Here is a 16,638-nt window from a genome sequence, read left to right on the forward strand (position 1 = left end):
GAGACTAATAGTTCTTCTTTTGTTTTGTTTTGATTCACTGTTTTCCAGCTGGGAATAGCTTGCAATCTTAATATTGAAGATCTTGTCAGGCGTGTAGCCAACTGCACCCCTTATTTCCCTTTCACAATCTCCATATAACAAATTAACAATTTATAAATTTTCCGGAGTTACTGATATGACATGCTGAACTGCTTTATAGAGAAAATTAATCAGTATTAACAAGTAATTCAGAAGGCAAATGTTATTGTTAAACAAAAAATCACTTGAGAATAATTTACGGTCATCAATTGGGATGGACAAAAGCATTCAAGGGAAGCCTTACAGAACTCCGTCGAAGCCACAATTCATACATAACCATGTAAAATGCATCATAATCAACAGGGGAAAAGTGCCACTGGAAATGTTTTCGCACCTTCAACACATTCCTTTGTAACATTAGATATTCTTCAAAGCTAAACCTCTTAAGGATTTTTTTAAGCAATGGGATATCTAAAGTGGCAACATTGATTGAGAAACTTTTCCAGTTTAATATGTCTGCAAATGGGAGATCATAGTAGTTGGCAATGATCACAGGAACACAACCATAATATAGTGAATCTGAAATACGAGCTGTGTTTACTTCAAAGCCTTTAACATGGAGGCAGAATTTGCTCCCAAGCAGCTCATCAGCATAAGGAGTTGTGAGCCGGCCAAAGTGGGCAAATATCTCGGTGTCATTTCTCCATACTTGAAGAAGTTTTTCTCGAACTGGGGAGTTAATTTTTCCAGCAAAGAATGCAAGCTTCTTCCTGTAATTTCATTTGTGATGGAAGCAAGATGAGTCCCAGTTGATTCAGAAATCACAGCAACAATAAAACTATGACAACATAATTTTTATTAACATTAATATATTTCAATGCATGCTAAATTGATATATCATGGATACAGCTCCCCCTCCTCCCTCAATAGCGAAATAAGAAAAACAAAAATGAGTAGACAGAAACTAGCCAGAATAGTTTATAGCATAATAATTAACCTACTTTGGTTGTTAGGGTTATCGACTGAAACCTGGTTCAGAAATTAATCAGAGAACAAATAGATGACTATTCTTTCCATTCTGTAATTTCATGGTGTTGGGTCCCACTTATGACATTGACAAGTAAGGAGGTGGAATAGCTCCTATATAAGAGTAGTAATCCCATATCAGTAAAAAAAAAAAAAAAAAAAGTTAAATGGTCTATAGATATGAGTGGATGAGTGGTCGTATAACTTTGTATAGTGTGGGAATTGGAAGACAATTTTTCTAGTGTGATAGTGTAGGAGCATCATTAGTTGTGTAACTTGGGGTCCTAGATTTGAGAGTGTTAAGTATGTGACTTTTAGAGTTGATAGTTTGTGATCCATATTGTTGATGGTTGATTTACCTGCGACATAGATAATTAATCATGTCATACTTTGTGTCTTGTAGAGCTTGCTATTTTATACTTGTGTACTTTTTACACAAACTGATATTAAACCTATTAGTTAAGGATCTTGTAGATGGCCAGCACAAAGTTCAATGTAAAATCCTTTGATAGGAAAATAATGTCTTTGGATAAGCATTGTCAAAGATGGTGCAACAAGGATTGATTAGGGCACTACATAGACTTTTCACTATGTCTGATTATGAATGTGTGTGTGAAAATCACTTACAAATTTGTATTTGAACTTTGATTAAAGTGTTGTATTAGCTACATCTGAAGGAAGGTGATGATATTAGGATCATTGAAATGCTTTTAATAGAGTTGATTACTTAATTATCAAATGTGAATAGTAAAATTGAGGAGGAGAATCAAGTCATACTGCTTTTAACTTCACTTCATCCTTCATGTGACACCTAGGTGACTGTACTATTGGTTGGAAAGGAAATGCTTAAATAGAAGGGGTAAATAATTGCTTGGAGGCAATGAAGTTTAAAAGTCAACAAAATTCTAAAAGATGACTTTTTAATGAAGTTTGAATCAAATCAAGTAGGAATATGCTGCATCAAAAGAATTTTGACAAGGTGAATTTAAGATCAGTCTTGACCAAGGACGGATATGACAATTTGGAGTGCTACTCTTCATGGAAGGATGCAATAACGTAGGAAGTTGGGAGCTGATTTAAACGAGTTCAAGAAACATGTGATATTTAGCAGTCCATGAACGAAATGATTATTACAACAGATAGTGAGAATGGAAATGATGGTGGTAGTTCTTCTTTTTTTTCTTTTTCACTAGTTTAAGACTCAAACACCTTAGGGGTTTTGAATCTCAAAACTCGCCCCTGGCCACCACCCCATACTTATATGGCAAGGAAGTCCCATTCAGCCCAGTATTCTTATAGTTAGTACAGATTCATGTATTAAAAAAATTCATGTATTTTTACTCTGCCAGGTCCTTTCATATGGTTAGCATGGAAAGTCCTTTGACAAATACAAGATTTGTGATTGAAGTTTTGTTATGTTAACTAATAATTTGGAATGTAAAGTTTTAGAGATAAGTACAGTAAAAATTATGATATTTAATGGGTTTGTGAAGACTTATGATAATATAAGATGTGCCAGAACTTGGAAGGAATATGATTTCTTTGGGCCAGCTAGAGTTTTTGGATTATGAATACTTTATAAGATTAGGATTATGAAAGCGTTAGCAAAGGCTCTTTGCTAGTAATAAAGAGAGAAAGCATTCAAGAACTTATACAAGTTGATAGTTGATATAGTTAAAAAGTAAATTGCATGGTGGAGCAAAAGGTAGAAAAAAGCGTTTGATTAAATCATCACAAAGGGAAGATAGATATGGATGGTGCATGGTGAGATTTGCGAAGAATCTAATTGATGATTGCGAAGGAAATTTTGACTAAAATTTTCAAATATCATTTTAACTCAAGTAATCACATCATTTGTTAAGGACAAAGGACATTTTTTTTTTTTTTATATAAACAATGATGTTTCACAAAGAGAGTACTATTTAAAACAACTCTTCATGAGCTAGAGGTGAAGATTTGTTGAGTGTTAGCCATGATATTGATATTTTATTATTTTGCATCTTTTTAGGGGAATAAAGGTTGAGGGGGGGGGGGGGGGGTGTGGGTTGGGGAGGGAAGAACTTTCCCCCCTTTATGTTTGGGCCATTTGGGGTAGTTCACAATTTCCCCCCTTAAATTTGAAACCAACCAATTTCCCCTTCTATGTTGGGAAATTAGCAAATACCCCAAATCCGTTACTTTCCTAGTTAAATCCAATGGAATTTTTTGAAGAAATTATTAGTAGTATACCACAAGGAAGAGAAAAAGTTGAGGATTGCATTGTTGTTTTTTTGGATAGCATTTGTAATCATTGTGATTCCACTGGATTTAACTGATAAAGTAACATATTGGAGGCATTAGCTCATTTTCCAAACATAAAAGGCGAAATTATTTGGTTTCAAAGATAAGGGACGGACTTGTGAACTACCCCAAACATAGAAGGGTAAAAATACTTTTTCCCCTAAAAGGTGTGGAATTATCAATATAAATGATTGACAATCGACCCAATCAACAATTTCACATGTCTTATACTAAAAATGCTAGCTTATGCAGCATGTGCAAATGCTATGCTTATTTGCCTAGCAAAGGAATTAACACTCTGTTCACAGTGTTCAGTTGCCTGGAACAATGAAAGAACATAAAATTGGATTCTTAGATCTACTCCAACTCAAATGGATTTTTTAATAATAATTTCCTTTCCTTAAACTCCACAACAAACTACATCAAACAATAAAGGATGATCTCCTTCTGTCCTTCAGTGGATGCAGAAAGGAAATTCCAAGACAGAAACGAGAGAAAAGGAGGCCAGATATTATTTTTGACCTTTTGCAATGGTAAAGGAAAAGAGAAAAAACTGAGAATGAAAAACATCTTCTGATGAAGAAATGTTGATCCTGGTCAGCATGTGCCGAAAGAAAATTCCAACACAAGTAAAAGAAAAGAAACTCAAATATCGTCTTTTGACCCTTATCAATGGTGAATGAAAAAAGAAAGCAGAGAATGGAAAGACATCCCGATGATCTGATACTTACAAAACCTGACCATCTTGACAATTGACATCAATGGATTAAAAAGATAAGATAAACAATTGGAAGATTAGAGATAAAGGTTGTACCCAATGCACAAGGCTCTAGCTTTTGCATAGTTTAGGAGAATTAGTTTGTAGGTAGCCTTACTTCCCCCCCATTGAAAGAGACTAAATCCTAGACTGTATTTGTGCACACCAATTTGCATGGGGAAAAAACCTTTCTTTTTAATAAGTAAGTTTTGCCTCCAAGAGGGGAAGAGGAGATTTGATCTAATGATCTCTGCTTAATGAGGCATAATATCTAGTCAAATTTGCTACCTCATGGGGTTCATTGTTTAAATTTCAAAGTAGGTGGGCTTCTAAATGTGGTGTTTCGTTGGTGATTTTTCAAGGCCATAGCTTTATTTTCTTGGGGGGTAAATCTGAGAAAGTCAATCCAACTTTAAGATGCTTACTTGATAATGGTGGGGAAAGTAACTTGAATTGCACAATCAGACCTTCAATGAAGTACATATGATTCAAATAATTTGTTTAAAAATAAATTACTCTAGAGATACACCACTGTAGATACTTTCAACCTACTAACCTAGGAGATTTCTCAAGTGGTTCTACATCCTATACTTAAGTAGAGGATTGCCTATAGCTAAGCATAAAGAATAGACCAAAAGGAAAAGTAGAGACAGACTTTTCCTACTGATTAGAGTGGTCATGTTTACATGGGCATGTCACTTGAGAATAAAAATAATAATTAATTTAACTACACATGACAGATACGACCAAATGCATCTGGTTTTTTGGGTCTAAGAGATGTGCAGTCAGTTAAGATATAACTCCTTTTTCTATTTTCTTTTATCTTTCCCCCTCTTTTTGAGGGGAGATGGGGAGGGAAAATGTTAAATAACTATAAGTTGAATAACATATAATGCCTTAAAAGCTGTCATCTACCCAAATGCCCTTCTTAAAAAACAAATAAATCAATAAATTATAAACCAAGATGACTTTTCATACTGGCTTTCTGAGATTGTAAAATATCCTCAACCTTTGTTAAACTTTGACAAAGAGGATTTATAAATTTCTAATTTCATAAAATTTCCAGTATAAAATAAATGATAATCAGAAAATAAAAATAAAAACCATACTCACCTGTTCGATGAAGAAAGATTAGGGAGGACTCCTTGTCTTGGCCAAATTTGTGGCAGGCATGCATCCTTATGAGCAATGTACCCAGGTTGGAAATAGGTAGAAGAACACACAACTTGAATTGCATTGAATTTCACTTCATTTGCTTTATCCATTGCTGACCGTCCAATGGAATGACAGGCAACATAGAAATGATCAGCCCCACCTGTCCGATTCCAATATGGGTACTTCTGACTAATATTGAGGATGTAATCTTTAATAAAATCTTGGATACCTCCTACACCAATTCTGGGGTCATGCCGCAACCTTGCAATTGAGAAAGGCAGAAAGAAAAGATCTGCCTTGGTTGGATCTTTTGTGATGAAATGGCTACTCATAAGGACCTTCTTAAAGTAACTTTCACTAGCATAATTACCCCCAGGTTCGGAACCCACTGGCAACAGCACGTTTGCAAAAGGATCATTTCGCCTGTGAGGATAAACATATATCTTAAAGCTCCTATTCATTTCCTTATAGTCTTCAACAAAGATATCTCTATCATGGTACACCTCGTTGTAATTCACATAGTTTCCTGAACCATAAAAAACAGTTTCCAAACTTTTGGATTAAGAAATAATAGATCATGATCATTTTTGATAAGTTCTTCAACCTCCTCACTCACCCAACTCATGCCAAAAATTGTTTACAGTGCAAATGGTCAGGTGAACTCATCTGAACGTGACGGATCCCTCTACTGTAAAACAAGGGCAAATATCCATCAAGTTGGATACTATTATACACTCTCCCAGTTTGACTCACTAATATATTTCACACCTCTGATTTAATCAGCATATTAAATAACCTTTTATTATGAGGATATTACCCACTGTATTGCATGACTGACTCCATTGAAGCTGGACATGTTCCGGAAATTTGTTCATATGACACAATACACTAACCAATACAAGATGAGAGTGCAGAATCAGCTAACCTTGCTTTCATAAAAGTGTCCTAGTCCTCAAACAAAATATCCACCATAAGACAACATAAGCAAGTAGCAAAAGAGCCATAGCATCATAAACATATCTTAAAAATGGGACTTTTTTTTTCTATCATCTTGTTCTTAGTAAAGCTATTGCTTATAAAGAATGTATTTGGTGGGGGGGAAAAAACACTAAGAGAGCCACAATCAAATTGAAATTTTTAGAACCTGATGCAGCCAAAAAAATCTGTTCCAAGTATAGACAAGTTATCTATTAAGCACTCGTCGATTTTAGAGAAGGTCACTTTTATCCATTCAAAGCAAAGATGGATGTATAAGGGTCCTTCTAAGCATACATGATACAAGGTCATTCAGTTGCAAGATATTTATATTCTATATATTAGACCGAACTCTGATCTCATCATGCAGATGGATCAAATTGACCTTCAACTATCAATGCAATAAATAAAGCAAAAAAGGAATTTGCCAATTTCAAGGGTAGTCATACAAATTTTTCTTAAATGTGACCAAAAGACAATTTTAAGTTTTATTAAAATGGAAGTTGCAGTTGGACTTTGACTTACAAAACACAACTTTCATCTTTTTATAAGACAAAAGTTGTATTCCTTGCCAAGAAATCTATTAGTAATTTTCTCAGAAGTTGTATTAGTAAATATATTAGTAATTTTATCAGAACCGTAGGGAAAAAAGGAGAACAAAAACCTTTTATTTTTTATGTTGTTTTGGTTTGAAAAAAAGATTGAAGAACTAAGCTCAACAATGCCAGAAGTTGTATTAGGCAAAGTTGATGGAGGTTCTAATTTCCCATTTCAAGACAATGAAAATCCTTGCCAAGAAAATCAAATAGTAATTTTTTTCCATCAACCATTAGCAGAGGTTTATAAACAATAATCCCACCCCAAAGTCCATAGGAAATACCAAATAAATACAAGAAGAACAAGCTCATCAGCACAAATATCAGAATTTACATGCCAGTGAACCCAGCTACAAGCTTTCTATTTTTTGCCTTGGTTTACAAAAAAGATTCCAACTTTCCAAAAATAGTAAACAATACACACAAAAAATGAAAATTCACACAAAACCCATTAAAAAAATACACACACACACAATAGAAACACTTTCAGACAAGTAAGACCGACCCAGAAGCAGAAAAAACCAGAATTGACATACCATGACCATCTGGGGGGAATCGAGGTTCTAGAGGGCGTTGACTTCCAAATCCTCCTTCTCCCAAATGAACAATTTGGGGGACTTGAAATTGCAAGGGTGTTTTGGAATGATTGTGAAATGAAATAGAGACGGTTTGGCGAGTATGGGGAGAGAAAGTTGAAGACCCAAATGGAGAATTGAGGCCTAAAAAGTATGGGTCAGGTGGATGATAATGGGTGAAGAGGTTAGAGGTGGTGGATATGTAGAAGAGAATGAAGAGAGAGGTTGTGAGAGCTAAGGTTGTGGGGATGAAGAAGAAGAAGCTTCTGAATGAGCCTGAGCCTGAGCCTGAGAAGTAGTATAACAGCAAGGAGGAGCGAGACATTGCGTCTTAGTTTTTTTTACATAGAAATGGCGTCAAAATAGGCAGTTTTGAAGCATAGAGTGTTGTGATGCTGAAAGCTACCAAGTACCAACCTCCTACGCACTTGGTGTGCCTTGAAAGAACCTGAGTACTTGGTTTTCTTTCTCTTAAAAATGTCCTCTCTCTTCTTCATCATCAACAACAACAACAACAACAACAACAACAACCAAAAATAAAACCAAAAACAAAAAAATTTAAAATGTACCATTTTTTTTTTATATGGGTCAGATAATGCATGCCCCAAGCATATATATATATATATATATATATATATATAATCTTTCATTTTAAGAAACTTTTAATGAAAAATTGAAAAAATTGTCAAAGAATTATTCACTCTTTCATAAAAAATTTTCTAAAATAGTTTACTAATATATACCCTATGGGCATATGTTAGCAAAACCTATTTTTTATTTGTAAGGCAAAGATTTACGTAGGTCATGCTTCCTTTTAGCAGCAGCATTGAAACTTTTCTTTTAAGAAAATCATATTTTCATACATCAAAAAACTATTTTATTTACTTTAATGTACCACTTAACAATACAACATATATCTCATCTTCTATTTTAATATTCAACACATTAAATAATACTAGCCTCTAAGCATGCACTCATGCGCATGTTCAAAGGTTCTTCTATTTTTTGGGTAAATTTTAATAATTTGCATCTATTATAATTTGGGATTACTATATTTTCCAATCACAAAAAAAAAAACCTAGGGGTGTGATGAGTCCTATAATAGTATAATGTACTCACTAAGTACACATTCATAACAAAAATTTCAATGCCTAAAAAACCAAAAAAAAAAAATGCAGTTAAATAGGAAAATCTCTTACGTTATTTTGTTTTGTTATCAAGTTTTTTTTTTTTATTTATTTAAATGAGAGATATTAAGTTTTTTTTAATCCTAAAAGATAGCTACTTAGTCCTATAATGTAGCCACTAAATTCACATGCATAACAAAAAAATTCAAATACCTAAAATCAAAAATAAATAAATTAAATAGAAAAGGCTCTCACAGTCTCAACTCTCACGTTGTTTTTTTTTTTTTTTTTTTTTTTTTTTTTTTTTTTAATGAGAGTTATGAAGTTATATTTAATCCTTAAAAGAAAAAATTATAAGAAAGACTGCCAGCATTAGCAGGTACTATTAATCATCAATAATATCATTTAATTTAAAAAATGCATTTTCTTGAAAAAAAAAAAAAAAAAAAAGATAAGTTGTAGTAAAAAGGCACAACAATTGTTAGGGATACTTTCATATAGAAGAGATAAGATTGAGAAAAATGGAACAATTATCACAAATAACAAAACAATTATTACGTTAAGAGTATACGTATGACAAAGTCAATAAAACCTAGGCACTAATATATGCAATCCAACAAGTTTCTACAAACAACCAAGACAAAAAAACCTGGGCACTTTTTATATTGTTTAGCACTCTTTCCGATTAGGAAATATAAAATTGAAAAAAAAAAATCTAAATAAAAGCCGCCCCATAAATAATCTTTGTTTTATTAAAAAAACATAAAACATGTGTAAGTGCTGAGAAAATCATGGCCCAATCCCACTTAGGATAGTGGTGCCCTGTCCTTCAAACTAAGCCCAAACAATAGAATTTGTAATTTTGGATTAAGTTCTGATCTAAGGCCGAAGAATCAAAAGTAAAAAGAGAAGAACAATTCAAGTCGTAATTGAGAATAATGCTATCCTCAGGCAAGTTCGAGGATTGGTTCTTGTACAAATTTGTTACAAGTTCTAACTCAGGTCATGCCTTGTTCACTGTCTTGTTTTTTCTTTTCTTAAGGAATCCAAAAGTCCCCCATAAATGGGAGGTTTCCCTCCCTTATATACTCTCCTTCTTTGCATCCTAACCCTCCACCTGTAGGATTTAGGACTTTTCTTAGAACACTTGTCCCATCAAAGTTCTACTGAATGTGGTAGAAGGGGCTGCTTAGTTGTGCAACTACTGTTTAGATGTCATTTCCTCATTAATACAGTTGATAAGGTTGTTGCAGTGCATTCAATGCGAAGGGAGAAGGTATACCTTTACAAGAAGCTCTCTCCCATCGCCCTGGCCTCTTTCCATAGTACTTTTACCACTAAGTGGGTCCTCATACAACACTATCTCTCATCTCCTTCCCATCTTGAATTGATGAAGTCCTTAGGTCAGATATGCTTTTGCAGGTGGAATCATGTGTGCTACTTCATATTCAATCCTCCTCGGTCCTCAGACACCCTACAACATGTTTCAAGTTTCAACTAGCTTGTATACCCTACACCAAACATGGTTGTTGTACCTTTGTGCTTCAAAAAATTTGTTTCCAATTGATTACGGAGTAGAGAGAACCAGAGAAGTAGCCTCTTTTGCCTATTTTCCAATACAAAAAAAATTTGTCCACACTAAAGCCCAATTATCCAATCAAAGGCTTTTTTTTTTTTTTTTTTTTTACAAATATATTAGTAATATGGTTGTATATAATGGTCAATCACGCTCCTTTACGTATATATTTTATGCTTTGAAATAGAGTTAAGTGCAATATAATTAATTAATACGTTCAAAGTTTTATTGATTAATAGTAGAGTAACATAGTTTGATACTTATCCAAATTGCACAATTTGTGTTTCTTTTACACAATTCGATACTTATCCAAATTGCATAGTTTGTGTCCTACTGTAATATTGTAGTAAAAGAAAATCACCGTAATATTGTAATTAAAGAAAAGAAAAGCAATTAGTAAGCCTTAACCCACAAATGCACAGTAAAAATAAAATAAAAAAAGAGGATAAAAATAAGGAAATAAGAAAATGAAGAAGACCCAAAGTCCAAATAATTAGAAGGCCATTGATTTCTTTATAAAAACAAAATAGAATAGAGCAATGTACATTGACAAACCTGTTGAACCGAAATAATTAGAACTGCACTTTTGTTTTTGTAAGTAAAGTTTTTTTCTTTTTTGGATTTTGAATGTAGAAAAAAAAAAATGATGATGATGGTGTAGAGAAAAAGAACATAGAACTGAGAGGAATCAAGGAAGAAATAATTTGAAGAAGTTGAGATTTAAAATCAACGTGACTGTTGTCCTATTTTGTAGGTAGTGTTTTACATAGGAGTTGGAGATTATTTTTAGCATCTTATCCTCAAGTTTTATCTCTACTTTTTAACAGTTTTTTTTTTCCCAAATTCAAAACAAAGATATTTGAGGAAAAAAAAAACATGAGATGAGATTAAGGAGCAAGGGAAACTTGAAATTTAAAAAAAAAAAAAAATCTTTTTCTTATGAAAAAAAAAAAGAAAAAAGTTAAGTCTTGATAAAGAAAAAAGGAAAAAAGAAGAAGAAAAAGGTAAACATGGATTGATTGAAGGAACATATGAATTAAAATGTCTGAATGCTCATTTTGAAAACCAACTGGAGAGTGTTCCTATTTTGTGGGCAATGTTATACTTGGGAGTTAAAAATGTATTTTTACTATATTATTCTCTACTAAAACTTAGGATGTAAGGGTATTTTCAAACCAAAGAAATGTCCATTCCAAACAGGGAAGCCCCTTAAATAGTAGTTGATAGGCCAAGAATGTATTGACCCCTTGTGATGAATTAACAAATTAATTAGTTAAGTTAATTAATTAATTCAATTAGCATGCAACACACGTGGTAGCACAAACAAATCATCAATTAACTAAATGCAGCAGAAATTAAATTGACATGGTAATTTGTTTACGAATGAGGAAAACCTACATGGTAAAAACCTCATCGAGTGATTTTAAGGTCACCACTCCTGAGAATTCACTATTATCACAACAAGGGTTACAAGTAAAGGAATCCCTGTACCTTATACCAACCTACAGTTAAACCCTTACCCCAATACCCAATTGGACTTGTTCTGTAGTAACAATCTCTTATTTTCAATGCACGGCTCCCAATACGTGACTAACCAATTCGATGCGTAGATCTCAGTACGCGACTTACTCACCAACTTGAGAAAGATGTTGGCTGCAAAGTTTTTCAGTTCATCACACGATGAAGATCACGAAACTCCTTGGTTATAAAACGCTACGGTGTACAAACACAGCAACTTTTTCAAGAGAAAGATGAACTAGGGCAAATTCTGTCTCTAGTCACAATTTGCATGAACACAACTTTGCTTCACACTCGCACAACCTTTGACGGCCCTTAAAATAATCCTTATAAATGTTTAGGGTTGTGAGAAAAAAAAGTCCAAATATATACACACGGATTGGATGAAAATCAGAGCTGAAAATTTATTTTCCATAAACCTCAATAGATAGCTTATCTGTCGAGATAGCTATCGACCATTGAACTTCAGCAGCTTTTTAAACCTCAATAGATACTAGCTTTGGAGCTTTAAAATCCAGCACTTCTTCACTTGTTTCTTGGATAGATTTGCATGGTTTTAACACTTGATCTTGAAACCTTGTTTCTTGAAGCATTAAACACATCCTAGATCTACCCAATTACAAGTAAAGTGTATTTTGTCAAAAGATTAGCCAATTCTAATTTGACATATATTCCTAAAATTAAATCACATTTGTCCTAATAATCTCCCCTTTGGCAATCCATGACAAAACTACAACAAACAAATGAACATATGAGAGAAGTTATAAATCACTCAACTCATACTCACTTGTTGAATACAATAAAATTGATGACTTGCATAATTGAGTGTAATTTATCACTTCTCAACTTTAAACTTTAGTTTAATTTTATTTATTTTGTTGATTTTAGACTTGATTTTTGTTATTTAAATTTTATTTCAGATTTGAAGAAAATAAAGATTTACTCAAATAAAAAAGATGTGAAGCAACTAGAGAGAATATTGGGTCTTGGATAAATGGAACCAAAGGAAGATTTCTTTATGGCCTTAGAAGTTGGCAAGGAAAAAAATTGAAAAGAAAAAGGGCTGGAACAGAAAAGAGGGGCTGAACTAAAAGGAGCAACACATTGGGGCTTTTGAAGCAAAACGTTTTGGGCTTTTTGGGCTGGCCTTTAAAAACGTAGGGCTACAAGAAGACAACAAAAAGGAGGTGCTAAAAGAAACAAAAAGGAGGCGCTTAACAAGAAAAGGTGTGTTGAAACAGACAAAAAAAAAAGGGCGCTGAACAAAAACAAGAAAGAGGGCTGAAACAGAAGAAAAGAAAGAAAAAGGGCTGAACAGAGAACAAAAGAAAAGAGTGCTGAAGCAAAAAGGAGGGCTGAAACAGAAAAGACACTGAAAAAGATTCTTTTGCATTCATTTTTTCCTTCAAATCTTCTCAGAAAAATTATGGTGAATTCGTTTATGTTGAATTTAATTTTTAGCATGAACTAAATTTTCTTTATTCTAAGAAAACGATGTAATCTAGTTCCGAACTATGCTTGTTTTTCTATGTTAATTTGAACAATTTCTCTTCATGTTTGTCTGATTTATTCTAAGTTTATTGCATCTAATTAACTGGCCATTAATTAGATGATTTTAATATTGTGATTTTCTGTCGAAAAAGGGAATTATAAGATAGATATTGAATATTTTAGCATAAGTAAATATAGAGATCGAAAGACTTGTATGAACCTATGTAATATTAAAATCGTTGGTCTAAATGCTTTCTTACTTTATTAAATTGCATACTCTTGTGTAAATTGATGAACAAGAATGTTTCCAATTGACTGTCGAAAGAGGCTTTTGGAAGAGTTTGGAGATTGCTAACAAACAGAGAGAATTAAATTCAATTAGCTAGATGAGTAAAGCATAGTGAGGTATTAGGTGAAATCGATTTCTTAGAAGTTTCTTTCTCATTAAGTTGATTTTCAAGCAACATCTTTCTTTTCCTCTGCGTATCTTTTATTTAAATTGATTTTATTTTGAATTCCAATTACAAAAAAAAGAACCTTAGTGACTTCTCTAGATAAAATCGAGATTAGCAAAATTTTGGTATTTGTCAAAAGTAAGTTAACAATCCCTGAGGACGATACTCTTCTCATCACATTTACTATAAAACTACGATACTGTGCACTTGCAGTTTTGCACCGATCAAAAATCTATCCTAACACAAACTCTTGAAAAACTTTGCAAGAAGAGAGTTTATGGCAAGAAGACTTTGACAACTTGTATTTCTAAAACACTAAACAAAACTCACCATGGCATCTTAGTGTGAAATAGAAATAATAGATTGCATACAGTATATAAGAATCATGTGCATAAAAAGAGAAAAAAAACAACACATGTAAAGATAGGTAAAAGAAAGTAATAACAACCTCAATATATATATCAACATAAGTACAAGGTTTGCTATCACTAAGTGATCACAAGACCGATGTACAAAAACAATGTATCTAAAAGAGAAAGAAAAGAAAAGATACAAAAAGTCCTCACTACATTCCTCATAAACATTCCCCCTATCACAAAAATCTCCTATGCTAACCCTCCCCCTATGCATATGACTATTCTCATATCAAAACTACTCCCCCTTTTTGTCATGAGTGACAAAGGGTAAGTACATCAAGTAGATATCTCATCATCACTGGGCGAGTTAGCACCATCATCCTCATCTACATCGTCACTTTTGGAGCCACCAGCACTCTCATCCTCAAAAACCGGTGGAGATGGAGAAGAAGTAACAGTGAAACCACCCATGATAGCCTGTCGTCATGCGATACAACCAACACGGGTGTTCACCTGACACAACTCATCATTGAGTGTGTCAAGGCAAGCATCCATGCACACAAGCTGTGCCATGATGGCCTCAAGAGTCACTCCACTCACAAAAGACAAAGAAGTGAAGATGGATGGAGCGGTAGAAGCTGGAGGAGTCGTCGTCTCTGTCCAAGGCCACCTCAGTCTAAGTTGTGCCTCCTCCATCAAACAGTAGCAGCATCTATGGCACTCATAACCGTGAAGTGAGGAGACTCGGGAAAGGAGACAAAAAAGTTACGAAGGATCCACGTGATAGCTGAAGGAAAAATGAGCTTATCACGAGTCACCGTATCCCTATAGACATCTATAAGGGATAGAATGAAGTGAGAAAGGAAGTCGATAGAAATATCCTCTAAGAGGGATAACAAGAATCGAGCACAAGGCTCTGTAATGGAGTTATAGTAAAACAAAGGATGAAGAATGAATGTCATCACCATGTTAAGGAATCTTAGACCTTTTGCAAAGCCCGAGCAAGAGGTGTTTTGACGATCACCCCAAGATGAAGGTGTCTCACAAAAGAGAGATGGGAGTTTGTTTTTGGACACAGTACTCAGTCGATCGCAACCAGGGCAATCAAGATGCACTACCCTAGGAACGTGTAGTACCTCAGATACAATATCCGAAGTAACTACGATGCGCGTACCTCAAACGCGAGAGAAGAAATGAGATATAGAAGTATAAAATTCATGCATATTGGAGTAAAACTCCTGTATGATCATGGAGGGACAAGTGATCGAGATGTCACACAATGACCCCCAACCCCTACTGTAGATGATAGTGGGTAGGTCAATATTGGAAAACTCCAATAAGATGACTTGGCATTCCGAATGAATGCCTCATCAAGAAAAGTTCTTCGAAAAGACCTTTCGGGCTTTATCATCATGAAACCGTACATGAGAAGGTGTAGGGTTAGAAGAAGAAGTGGATGCCCCAGAACGAAGAGGGTTCTGGGACAGAGTGGATTTGCGTTTGGGTGCCATAGATCAGACTAATGCAAGAAAGAGAGAAAGGGAGAGAAAGAGACAATCAGAAAAGCACCAACAAGACAATATATAAGAATATAAAAACTTGAAGGTACGTATACATGAAAAATGCATGAACATGTGACATGCAAACTTAAATTCATCATGGGCTCAGCCCAATCCAAACCTACCAGCACACAATCATTACAACAAAGTAAACACACATCTAAAATGCATGGAACATTGTTGTAATACAAATGAGATGCAATGCATGATGATTTAAAAACATTTTCACAAAAAACAATCCAAAAATTTTGTGAAAAACCCAACAATTTTGAAAAACCCCAAATTTTCAACAAAAACCCAAAAGTTAGGTCAAGAACGTGAAATGCATGATGAATGAGTGAAAAAGAGATATACCAAAAGCAGAAAATGCATACTAAGACCAAAGAACACTTAGGTTGGAGGTTTGGAGTGTGAGAGAGAGGTTTGGGAAGATGAGAAGACAAAAACTATCATGAGAGATCGAGGAGAAATGAAGAAAAAATCGCGCAAATCCTTTAAATAGAAAAGTCATAAAGCTCGACAGATCGAGAGGTATGAAGATCTAAAATGTGTGAAAAAGTTATCGAAGAGCTGTCCAGGATCTATCAAGAGGTGTCCATAGCTAGAGGATCTTGATGGATTGAGAAGCTATTGAGAATCTATTTAGCATCTAGAAAGTTTCTCAATGGGTTAAGCAGCTATCGAGAATGCAATAAAAAGCAGCTGAAGGGGCTCAATAGATAGCCTAGTTGTCGAGAGGTGTCCAGAAGCTGTCGAGATTGCTTAAAAATAGTTTTTCACGAAGAGAAAAACATAAATATGAATGCAATCACGCATGTTATACAACCAAAGATCCAAACAACATTTTAAGCTCTCAAAATCATTTCTCAATAAGAAAAATGTTAAGCACATAGATCCAAAACACACACACACACGCACACACACACTAAACAAGTCTAACCAATTTTATATTTCAAAAACAAGTTAAGATAGTTTAGTGAGTATACATTTACACAAGTATTCCTTGTGATGACCAAATCACATTGTACTTGCACATATATCAAAAGTAGCAAAGAATTTTGTGTGTTATGTGTGAAAAACATCACAAGATTGCATAAGTGTCTACATGTTATGACAATTTGAGATATAAGAAAATCACTTTAACTCACATACAATCATAAATGTTTGATAAAAA

The 16,638-nt window shown here is 34.0% G+C and overlaps 1 protein-coding gene across 1 annotated transcript; it reads right to left on the reverse strand.

The window, feature by feature from the left end:
- Nucleotides 1–241: 241 nt before the first annotated feature.
- On the reverse strand, nucleotides 242–7,876 carry LOC126693073 (probable glycosyltransferase At5g03795). Its single transcript, XM_050388942.1, has 3 exons — nucleotides 7,344–7,876; nucleotides 5,195–5,762; nucleotides 242–788 (listed from the first exon to the last, which is right to left on the reverse strand). Exons 1-3 carry the CDS (start codon nucleotides 7,705–7,707, stop codon nucleotides 284–286), a joined length of 1,437 nt encoding a protein of 478 aa, XP_050244899.1. The 5' UTR covers nucleotides 7,708–7,876; the 3' UTR covers nucleotides 242–283.
- Nucleotides 7,877–16,638: the final 8,762 nt, after the last annotated feature.

Source organism: Quercus robur, chromosome 7 (genome assembly GCF_932294415.1).
Source record: "Quercus robur chromosome 7, dhQueRobu3.1, whole genome shotgun sequence".
NCBI lineage: Eukaryota > Viridiplantae > Streptophyta > Magnoliopsida > Fagales > Fagaceae > Quercus > Quercus robur.

Excerpts from the sequence above, each read along its gene's own strand:
- LOC126693073 (XM_050388942.1), bottom strand. The coding sequence starts at position 7,707 with ATGTCTCGCTCCTCCTTGCTGTTATACTACTTCTCAGGCTCAGGCTCA. Across the intron at positions 5,763-7,343 it reads ATTCCCCCCAGATGGTCATG|GAAACTATGTGAATTACAAC; the intron begins GTATGTCAATTC and ends TTTATGGTTCAG. Across the intron at positions 789-5,194 it reads AATCTTTCTTCATCGAACAG|GAAGAAGCTTGCATTCTTTG; the intron begins GTGAGTATGGTT and ends ATGAAATTACAG.